Genomic DNA, 12,061 nt, shown 5'->3' on the forward strand with positions numbered 1-12,061 from the left:
AGTACTCTGTGCAGGTTTAAATACCCCATTTGCAGAAGGATATCAGTCTTCTATGTAAATTCACTGGGACGAGGCTCAGAGTGAGAGATTATAGTTACAGCAATTGTGCGTTTCTTCAGAATTTTTTTTGGAAAGGATGAGTATTGATTACTTTATTCTTTCACAGGATATGGGCATCGCTGGCTGGACTAGCATTTTATTGCCCATCCCTAATTGCCCTAGAAAAGGTGGTGGTGGTGGTGGTGGTGAGCTGCCACCTTGAATTGGTGCAGTCCATGTGGTGTACGTACATCCACAACGCTGTTACAAGAGTGTGCCAGGACTTTGATTCAACAACTGTGGAGTGACAGCGATATATTTCCAAGTCTGGCTGGTGGGTGCATTGAAGGGTGTTCCCATGTATCTGCGGTCCTTGTCCATCTAGGTGGTAGCAGTCCCAGGTGCTGTCTAAGGGGCCTTGGTGAGTAGCAGGAGTGTATCTTGTGGATAGTATACACTGCTGCTACTGTGTTTCAATGGTGAAGTAAATGAATATTGAAGCTGGTAGATGGGATGATGCCAAGCAAGTGGGCTGTTTTGTCCAGGATGGTGTCAAACTTCTTAAATATTGTTGGAGCTGGACTCATCCAGGCAAGTGGAGAGTATTCCATCGTACTCCTGATCTGTGTTTGTAGATGGTTGACAGTCTTTGGGGAGTCAGGAAGTGAGTTATTCACTACAGAATTCACTGTCTCTGACATACCCTTGTAGCTACAGTAGTTATATGTTGGTTCAGTTCAGTGTTGGTCAAGGATAGCCCCCAAGATATTAATTGTGAAGGATTTAAACATGAAATGCAATTGAATGTCAAAGGGAGATAATTACATTCTCTGTTTTATTGGAGATGCTAATTACCTGTTTGAAAAGGTAAATAGTGAAAGTTTGTTTTTGCTGATGAATCTGTATCCTTACAAAGGGAAAATTTATGGTAAAATTTGCAACTAATCGTGAGCTTTGGGATGTTTTACCATGGCATCTATTGAGGCAGAGATGATAAAATAATTATGAGGTGGAGGAGCCGGTGTTGGACAGGGGTGGACAAAGTTTAAAAATCAGGAGGAAGTGAAGAATGCAGATGCTGGAGATTTCAGAGTCAAGAGTGTGGTGCTGGAAGAGCACAGCAGGTCAGGCAGCATCTGAGGAGCAGGAGAATCGACGTTTCGGGCATAAACCCTTCATCAGGAATCTACCTGATGAAGGAGCAGTGCCATGAATACTACTGCTTCCAAATAAACTTGTTGGACTCTAACTTGGTGTTGCATGATGTTTAACACAATTATGGTGAAGGTCAATTTAGCGTTTGAATTCAAAGATATTTATGAAAGTTTAATGATAGCATTAATTTGCTCAATTACCTAAGTGTGAATCTCTCAGCGCTCTTTCCGTCTCATCTGATGCCTTCTGCATGTTGTATAGATATGTCGCTTATGTAAAGTGTCACTTTAAAGGCAAGTGAATCACTACCGATTGAACAAGGCTTGTATTGTGGCAGAATCACTATACATTGTTTACCCAGTAGAAGGAGAAATCTGAGAAGTGACAGGAAATATCTTTGAAATTACGATGGGGTTTGAGAGGATACATGTAGAGTAAGTGTTTCGACATGTGGGTGATTCACCAAACTAGTGAGTCATCAACGTGATATAAATCCAATAGGGAATTCAAGAGAATTCAAAAGAGTGGTTCAAGTGCGGAACTCGCTGTCACACACTATGGATAACCCGAATGTCAGAGATGGATTTAAGGGGACATTACATAACCAGGTGAGAGAAGAAAGAATAGAGGAACATGCTAATAGGGAAATAAAGAGGAGTGGGAGGAAGCTGACAGATCAAGTGAGTTGAATGGCTTGTTTGTTTCCGATTGAATATAACTCAGCATCGTTTGCCACACTAATGGGGAGAGATACCATAAAGCAAACTCTCTCAGGTCACCTGTACCCTGGAATCTTTGAATCCTGTGTCTGACTTGGGGTCGGATTCTTTTTAAACTAATCTTAACTGGCAGCTCTGCAACCAAAAATTACCTGAGCCGATTAAGAAGGCCTTGTCTCCACTGATCAGTTTTTACATGCATACTGTTATTCATTCAGTGAAAGTAAATCTCCAAAGCCAAGAGGTAACCACCTAATTTGCTGAGTTTAAGGTGACTAGCTTGCCACTTAGTCTGTAGAGGGACCACTCCTCTCCACAAGTTAAATAGGGAAGATTTGGAGGGATATGGGACTAGTTTAGTTTTGGGATTATGGTCGGCATGGATTAGTTGGAGAGAAGAGTCTATTTCCGTGCTGCATGACTCGTAAGTTCAAAAGGGGTTTGTACTGAAGCTGCCAGTGGTGGCCAGAGACCCTGGCTTTTCCTGATCCTGTCTAGTATGCAGCAGTCTCAGCATAGTAGATCAAAGGCTGCCATTTGAAAGATGGAATTAATCATAAAACATTCCCAGTATTACCCATTCTTTGATCCAAAAGCTATCTGCTGGTAAGTAGCAAGTAGGTGGGATTGTTACTGGAAGGTGTACTTGCAGTGAAACCCAAGTTGAAGGTTCACTGAGAGATTCCATCATGGTGCTTCAACTTTGGGTGAAAGTTTTTTTGTGTGTTATGGACACTGATAAGGGGGAGTTGTGTCATGTGTTTAGGTGTCCAAAGAGATGTAAACTTCCTGCAATCGAGAGACGCCAGTGACATTAATCCATGTCTATTTTCAGTAGCTGGAATCATCGACTGTAGATTAGCCCCACACCTGGATGGTATGACCATGCTCCTGGTTCTGAAGGATTGCGAATAGGAAGTTTATTTTTGTCATTTTCCTGTCAGCAGTTTATAGAGTTTCCCCTGAAGACTAAAACATTCCCAGATCTCATTTCAGAAGTGTTGGGCCTCCTCTCCAAATACAATCTGAAAATCACAACTATCATTTAAAAAGGGACCAGATGAGCTGTTGTAAAGAACATTTCTAATAGAACAATGGGTAAGGCCACAGAAGTGCCATTACAACAGCTAGCGTTTTTCAGTTGGAGCTCTAGTGATGGACTAAATTCCTTCCGATAGTGTACAGGTCGTTCTGCTATAACGTGACAGTTGTGCTCCTCTGCAGCCTCGCACTGTAGAAAATCAAGTTATGGAAAACTGCTATAGATATCACGGTGACTCAGTGGTTAACACTGCTGCCTCACAGCGCCAGGAACCCGGGTTCAATTCCCGTCTCGGGTAACTGTCTATGTGGAATTTGCACATTCTCCCCGTGTCTGCGTGGGTTTGCTCCGGTTTCCTTCCCCAATCCAAAGTTGTGCATGCCAAATTGCCCATAGTGATCACTACTCACCTATCGCCATAGTGATAGGTGCATGAGTAGGGGAATGGGTCTGGGTGGGTTACTCTTCAGAGGGTCGGTGTGGACTTGTTGGGCCGAAGGGCCTGTTTCTGCATGATAGGGAATCTAATCTAAATCGCTCTGTAGAAGATCACGATATGGAAAATCTACTATACCCATTCAGCAAAAAGTTTGTGTTATGCAAACGATGTCCACAATTCATCAATTGCGTTATAGTCAATACACGCTGATGAAATGCATGTTAAAGAAGAAATATGTGTACCTACCCTGGTTCATATTGAAAACTGCTACATGATATTCTCTACATAGTCACTGATTCACAAGAACTGTTATAATGAAATACTTTCTCTTGCTATTGAAAAATAGATTTTACTGGGGGCAAATCAGTCTTAAAACCTTTTGTTATGGTTTGTATTCTTGTGATCTCTACTTCTGATCTGCTTGTATTTAAAACAAAAGAGCTGCATTTATTGACATGCTCTCACCAGGGGGAGCACTTCCCACATGTGCAGATGCACATATGTAAGTCATTATAGTCACATCATGGTGACTTACCATAAGCAGCTTGCCTGCATTGTGAATGGTCCCCATTTTCACAGCATCCGCTCAGGCCTATTCACAACTTCACATCTTCCTTGTTGGACGGATCTTGCTACTCCAATCCAACTCCTTGCTGCCTTTTCCTTTCACCACCTCTTTAACCAGCCCCACTCACCACCTGTTTATAACACTGGCCCCCTCACTGTCATGCTGACAGAACAAGGTCGAGTTGGAAGTGGGACAGAAGCGATGATTCGAAATCAGGACAGCGAGCTTTCAGGAGCAAGAACATCAAGGGGAAAGGAGAGAAATTGGGAGCAAGAGGGAGAAGAGTCAGCTGAGTTTGGTGATGCTACAATTGCAGAGGGCGCACTTCCTGTAGCTGTGGTTACAGTGCCTGAGAAGTCAAAACCAGCTTCCTGCACCGAAGATGGCAAAGATATAACAAAGTCAGAAGAAGGGATGGTTCTTTAATGTAACATTTTAGCACATGGTCGCAGAAATAGGTGCTCTGCATCCTTTATGTAAACAATTCTTACATTGATTTTGTGTGTTAATACATTATCATGTTAGACATGAAAAAATATTTCAGAAGAAAGATCCAGATTTTAGTTGGTCGGGCAGTGATTTCCTGTGCAGATATTGAGGGGCTATTAACAAATCTATGACTCTACATGATAAATCTATGTACAATAAAGTGTCATATTTCAAGTTATTAAAGCTGAGGAAAATGCTCAAGAGAAGTAGGTCAACCTAGAGAAGGAAATTGCCATATTTGGATAAAATAAGATTTTCCTGCGTGTGATAAGGGAGAAGAGTCCTGCAGAGGCTGGAGGGAGTGGGTGAACAACAGGCAGAATGACTCCCTGAGCTGCAGGCAGTAACTGGCTCACTAATGTGAGCAACCAAACATGTGACAGCATCAAGTGCATGTGCACCATTGTCACTGGCATTTTTTTTCCTGTTCCTTAACTCTCTAAATAAATATGATTAGCTTTTGAAGCCTCTAGCCTATCATCCCTCCAGAGAATGCAGTGTTATCCATTACTGGTGTCATCTCCCACCTTTCCGTCTTCAATTCCTGCCATTCCAGAATGTAGAAAAGCCAGGAGTGTTAATTTCCCTTACTGCGAATGTTTATATCAAGCCCATGTTCTAGCAGTTATATCATAATTCCACGTGGCAATCTTTGCATACTGCTTGTGAATCTTCCTGGTACCATTCCTCACGTGCAGATTCATTAACACATGTACCTTCCAACATAATGTTAGTTTTCTTTGCTGCTTCCTTGTTTTAATTCCTGCTCTTATTGCATAAGGGAAGTAGCTCTATGGGAACACTACCACTAGCAAGATTCCCTTCAGGTCACATATCATCTAGCTTGGAACTATATCGTCATTTCTTCACTGTTGGAACTATATCGTCATTTCTTCTCTGTTGCTGGGTCAAAATCCTGGAACTCCCTGTCTAAAGGTACAATGGCTGTACCCCAAGCCTTTTGGAATACAGCAGTTCAAGGAGGCAGTTCACCACCACCATCTCAAGAGATGGACAGTAAATGTTGGTCCAGCCAGCAATGCCCATTCTCACTCAGCACTAGTTAACCTCTCCTTGAGGACTTGTCTCCTCACTGTTCAGGTGCAACCTTGTCTGGCTTGTGTAGGTCTCTCCAGCTCCAGAACTGGTGCCCCAGAAATCCCCTTCCACACCAATTCTCAGGCACACATTCACCTGCATTATCTCCCATATTGACTAGCACATAGCACTGGGAGTAATCCTGTGTTTACCATCTTTATCAATCTGTTCTATTCATTTCTAATCTTGACAAATTTTGTGACTGTAAAATCTCGCCCTTTTTCGATGTTACTGGTTCCACATTGGCAACAATGATATAGCCAGGAAAAGGATCGAGGATATAAAAGTGATTTCAGGGAGTTAGGGTGAAAGCTGCAGAGCAGGATGAACAGAGTAGTGTTCTCGGGTTTACTACTGGTGCCACGAGATAGCGAGGCGAGGAACAGGGAGTGGGCGCAGCTTAACTCGTGGCTGCGCAACTGGTGTAGGAGGGAGGGCTTCAGATATGTAGATAATTGGGATGTCTTCTAGGGAAGGTGGGACCTGTACAAGAAGGACGGGTTGCATCTGAACTTGAAGGGGACCAATGTCCTGGGTGGAAGGTTTGCTTGAGTTGTTCAGGAGGGTTTAAACTAATATGGCAGGGGGGTGGGAACCTGAGCTATGTACCGGTGGTGAGAGTTGATGGAGATGAGGCAATAGCAAGAGGTAGCGCAGCCAGTGGGAAGGAGTTTCCTGGGAAAGAACCAAGGGATCGGTTAAAGTGTGTTTGCTTTAATGCAAGGAGTATCAGTGATGAGCTTAGAGCATGGATCAGTACCTGGTGCTATGATGTTGTGGCCATAACAGAGACATGAATTTCTCGGGAGCAGGAATGGTTGCTGGATGTTCCAGGGTTTAGAACATTTAAAAAGAATAGGGTGGGGGAGAAAAAGAGGAGGGGTGTAGCACTGCTAATCAGAGAGGGTATCACAGCTACAGAAGTTACCATTGTCGAGGAGGGTCTGCCTACTGAGTCAGTATGGGTGGAAATTGGGAGCAGTCACGTCATTAAGGGTTTACTACAGGCCCCCCAATAGCAGCAGGGAGATTGAAGAAGGCATAGGTCAGCAGATTTTGGAAAAGTGTGAATGTAGTAGGGTTGTTGTAATGGGTGACTTTAACTTTCCCAGTATTGATTGGAACCTCCTTCAAGCAGATGGTTTGGAAGGAGCTGTTTTTGTAAGGTGTGTTCAAGAGAGTTTCCTAACTCAGTACATTGACAGGCCGACAAGGGGAGAGGCCATTTTGGATTTGATGCTCGGCAATGAGCCGGGGCAGGTGTCAGATCTTGCGGTGGTAGAGCATTTTGGTGATAGTGACCACAGCTGCCTCACATTCTACATAGCTATGGAGAAGGAGAGAAGCAGGCACAATGGAAGGATATTTAATTGGGGAAAAGGAAACTATGATACTATCAGACGTGAGTTGGGAAGCAGGGACTGGGAGCAATTGTTCCATGGAAAGGGCACTATAGACATGTGGAGACTGTTTAAGGAACAGTTGTTATGAGTGATGCATAAATGTGTTCCTCTGAGACAGGCAAGAAGGGGTAAGATAAAGGAACCTTGGATGAAGAGAGTGGAGGAGCTTCTCGTCAAAAGAAAGAAGGCAGCTTACGTAAGGTGGAGGAAGCAAGGGTCTTGCTCAGCTCTAGAGGATTGCAGGCAGGCGAGGAAGGAGCTCAAAAGTGGTCTGAGGAAAGCCAGGAAGGGGCACAAAAAGGCTTGGCAGGAAGGATTAGGGAGAATCCAAAGGCATGTATGTGCGGAATAAGAGAATGATCAAAGAAAGAGTAGTGCCGATCAGGGATAGCATAGGGAGCTTGTGTATAGAATCTGAGGAGGTAGGGGAAGCCCTAAATGTTTCTGTCTTTACTAAAGAAAAGGACCTTGTAGTGACTGAAATCATTGAGGAGCAGGTAAGCACGCTGGAACGGATAGAGATTAGGAAGCTGATGTGCTAAAAATGTTGTCAAACATTAAGATTGACAAGTCCCCAGGGCCAGACCAGATTTGTCCTCGGCTGCTTTGGGAACCGAGAAATATGATTGCTTCGCTGCTTACAAAGATCTTTGCATCCTCGCTCTCCACCGGAGTCGTACCTGAGGACTGGAGGGAGGCAAATGTAATTCCTCCCTTCAAGAAAGGAAATAGGGAAATCCCCGGCAATTACAGACCAGTCAGTCTCACATCTGTCGTCTGCCAGGTGTTAGAAAGGATTCTGAGGGATAGGATTTATGACCATCTGGAAGAGCATGGCTTGATTAAATGTAGTCAGCAGGGCTTTGTGAGGGGCAGGTCATGCCTCACAAACCTTATCGAGTTCTTTGAGGATGTGACTAGACAAGTTGATGAGGGTCGAGCGGTGGATGTGGTGTATGTGGACTTTATCAAGGCATTTGATAAGGTTCCCCACGGTAGGCTCGTTCAGAAGGTCAGGAGCAATGGGATACAAGGAAATTTAGCTGTCTGGATGCAGAATTGGCTGATCGACAGAAGACAACGAGTGGTAGTTGAAGGAAAGTATTCTGCCTGGAAGTCAGTGGTGAGTGGTGTTCCATGGGGCTCTGTTCTTGGGCCTCGACTCTTTGTAATTTTTATTAATGACTTGGATGAGGAGATTGAAGGATGGGTCAGCAAGTTTGCAGACAACACAAAGGTTGGAGGTGTCATTGACAGTATAGAGGACTGTTGTAGGCTGCAGCATGACATTGACAGGATGCAGAGATGGGCTGAGAGGTGGCAGATGGAGTTCAACCTGAATAAATGCGAAGTGATGCATTTTGGAAGGTCGAACTTGAAAGTTGAGTACAGGATTAAAGACCGGATTCTTGGCAGTGTGGAGGAACAGCGGGATCTTGGTGTGATAGTACATAGATCCCTTAAAATTGCCACCCAAGTGGGCAGGGTTGTTAAGAAAGCATATGGTGTTTTGGCTTTCATTAACAGGGGGAATTGAGTTTAAGAGCCATGAAATCTTGTTGCAGCTCTGTAAAACTTTGGTTAGACCGTACTTGGAATACTGTGTCCAGTTCTGGTCGGCCTATTATAGGGAAAATGTGGATGCTTTGGAAAGAGTTCAGAGGAGGTTTACCAGGATGCTGCCTGGAATGGAGGGCTTATCTTACAAAGAGAAATTGACTGAGCACGGACTTTTTTCATTGGAAAAAAGAAGGAAGAGAGGGGACCTAATTGAGGTGTACAAGATAATGAGAGGCATAGATAGAGTTGATAGCCAGATACTTTTCCCAGGGCAGAAATTGTTAACATGAGGGGTCATAGTTTTAAGCTGTTTGGCGGAAAGTATAAAGGGGATGTCAGAGGCGGGTTCTTTACGCAGAGAGTTGAGAGAGCATGGAATGCGTTGTCAGCAGCAGTTGTGGAAGCGAGGTCATTGGGGACATTTAAGAGACTGCTGGACATGCATATGGTGACAGAAATTTGAGAGTTCGTATATTAGGTTTACCTTACATGAGGATCAGTGGTCGGCACAACATTGTGGGCTGAAGGGCCTGTTCTGTGCTGTACTGTTCTATGTTCTAAGGTGTATCAGAGCCTCTGGCTGCTGCCCATATGCACTGCATACCCTCAAGCACCACAAAATTGAGAGGAACAGAGGGATCTCTTAGAATCTTACAGTGTGGAAACAGGCCCTTCAGCCCAACAAGTCCACACTGTCCCTCCAAAGAGCAACCCACCCACACCCGCTCCCCAATTTTTCCCCTATATTTCCCCCTGACATCTAACCTACACATGCCTGGACACTATGGGCAATTTAGCATGGCCAATTCACCTAACCTGCACATCTTTGGATTCTGGGAGGAAACCAGAGCACCTGGAGGAAACCCATACAGACACTGGGAGAATGTGCAAACTCCACACAGGTAGTCACCTGAGGCTGGAATCAAACCCGGGTCACTGGCCCTGTGAGGCAGCAGTGCTAACCACTGAGTCCCTGTGTACTTGTCCATAGATTTCCTAAAGGTGGCAGGTTAATAAGATAGTTAAAGCTAAATGTCCAGCATGCCTCATTATCAATTATGGCACAGGTTATAAGAGAAGGGAGCTATGAAAGAGCTATACAAAACTTTGGTTTGGCTATACTTGGAGAACTATATGCAGTTCTAGTCTCTGCAGTGTAGGAAGATTGTGATTGAACTGGAGGGAGTTGAAGGGGGCATTCACGAGGATGTTGCCAGGAGTGGAGCAGTTGAGCCATGAAGAGAGGCTGGATAAGCCTAGGTTGTTTTCTTTAGAACAGAGAAGGCTGAGGGAGACCTGATTGAGGTGTAAAAGATTATGAGGGACAGGGCTGTATTAGAAACAGCTATTCCCCATGGTTGAAGGGTCAATAACCAAGGGGCACATATTTTCAGGTGAAAAGCAGGAGGTTTAGAAGGGATTTGAGGAGAAGCTTATTCAGCCAGAGGGTGGTGGGAATCTGGACTGCACTGCCTGGGAGAGTTGGAGAGGCAGGAAACCTGAAACCTTTAAAAGATGTACACGAACAAGCACTTGAACTGTTGAAACATTCAAGGCTATTGGACCCAGAGCTGGAACGTGGGGCTAGTGTAAATTTAGAGTAGAATTTTTCTTGGTGCAACCTTGGTGGGCCAAAGGGCCTCTTCTGCATCTATGATACTCCTCAAGCTCTCAACCCCTGAGCGCGAGCAGTGGGTGGCACCTCCTGATGAAAGGTCATCAACCTGAAATATTAACTTTGTTTCGTACCCAGGCACTGCCTGTTGTGCTGAGTGCTTCTGGCATTGTTCCCATTTATTTCAGATCTCCAGCTTGAGAGGCTTTTTAAGTTTGTATTGACCGTTGGTGATCAGAGAGTTCGGGCGTGCTTGCACAACAATCACAGGGTTAGTGTACAGGTACACCAAGTGCTTAGGAAGACAGATGGTATGTTGACCTTTCTTTGCAGGAGGATTGGAGAACAACAGTGAGGAAGTCTTTTTGTAACTGCACAAGGCTTTGGTGAGACCACACCTGGAGCAACGTATTCTTATCAAAAGAGGGAAAGTTTAGTTAGACTGATTTCTCGAACGAGAGACATGTCCAATGAGGAGAGATTGCATAGAAAGTGACTGTCCTCTCGTGTTTTTGAGAATGATCGATGGTTTTATTGAAACATAAAAGATGCTGAGATGGTCACTTCCCGTGGCTGGTGAGCCTAGCACAAGAGACATAATCTCAGGATAAAGAATCGGCCATTTTGGGTTAAGGTCAAGAGACGTTTCTTTACTGAGGTTTGTGAATCTTTAGAATTCTCTTTCCCCAGAATGCTGTGAACGCTCAATCGGTGAGAGTATTCAAGAATGCCGTTGATAGGCTTTGGACTCTAACTGCATGGGATAAGTCAGGAGTTGAGATTGAGCTAAGGCTACAATCAGATTGGTCATGATTTTATTGAATAGCGGAGGAAACTAAAGAAGCTTTCATCCACTCGTGCTCCTATTTCTTCTTATACTTCAGGCTCAAAGTCTACAGCATGGCAGAGCTCAACAGAAAGAAATGAATTGGTCACTCATACTTTAAGGTCCAATAAAAGCCACAATAAAGTAACTGAACCTTTCAGGTTAAGTAGAGAAATGAAGTTTTATTGCACAGTGTCAGGTGACTGGATTTCTTCTTTTCATTAGGTGATGTGCCCGAGTCAGTCACGTGCTCCCTGCGTGCTGAAAATAAAGAGCAATACCTGTTACTGTTGTGACCTTTATAAATGTGGCAGGTGGGTTTCATTTTAAAATCTCTTGGTTTATACATTTTAAATTAATTTCTGCTTTGACATGAGTTAACCGTTCTCTGTTTATCACTGACTTTTTCAGTCTAATGCATCAAACGGAACAACTCCCAAACGTATGTACTAAGTCCCATTCAACCCTATACTCACTAACTGATATTAGTGCCCAATCTGACAACACTTCTCTCTCATTCTCTCTCTCTCACACACACACACACACACACACACACCTTCAGACCTCCAGACCTCTGAGCCATCCCTGAGCGTTTACCTAAGTTCCTTCACTCCACACACACATCACCACACGTCAGATTCTAGAAATCTGAAATGAAGATAGAAAATGTGGAAAATGCTCAGCAGGTCAGGCAGCTTCTGAGGAAGGGTCATAGAACTCAAACATTGAGCATAATTTAATGCCTTAACCTGAGGCAAGATTGGTGCCAGGGTGAGATTTAATCAGGTGCCAGTAGGAGGCCTCACCAATTTCCCAGCTCCACCTGGGACCATGGTGGTCAGCTTTCAAGTCCAGGACCAGGCCATGATAATGTGAGGGTTTTGCCAAGGCTGTAGATTCAACCTTCACAATCAAAAGCGTGCACTTCATTCAAGCTGACATTAACGGCAATGTTGAGGAATGCTACAGTGGCCAATTTGAAATGTTGAAACGAGTGTTTCAGGGATCCCAGTGTAACAGATCAAGGAGAGATCTAATTTTGTTCTAGCTGCAGTTTGTCCTTCAACCTACATGACCAAAGCCAACTGAGAAGACGGTAACTCTATGT

General features: G+C 44.1%; 1 protein-coding gene across 4 annotated transcripts in view; it reads left to right on the forward strand.

Annotated features, from left to right (window-relative positions):
* Positions 1-12,061, forward strand: part of tmem255a (transmembrane protein 255A) — a 77,863-nt gene that overhangs the window by 38,680 nt on the left and 27,122 nt on the right. For all 4 annotated transcript variants that reach the window (XM_072595502.1, XM_072595504.1, XM_072595501.1 and 1 more), the window contains one exon: positions 11,179-11,267. In XM_072595502.1, coding sequence (XP_072451603.1) covers positions 11,179-11,267 — 89 coding nt within the window. The remainder of the gene's footprint in view (positions 1-11,178; positions 11,268-12,061) is intronic.

The sequence above is a fragment of the Chiloscyllium punctatum genome, chromosome 25 (assembly GCF_047496795.1).
Source record: "Chiloscyllium punctatum isolate Juve2018m chromosome 25, sChiPun1.3, whole genome shotgun sequence".
NCBI lineage: Eukaryota > Metazoa > Chordata > Chondrichthyes > Orectolobiformes > Hemiscylliidae > Chiloscyllium > Chiloscyllium punctatum.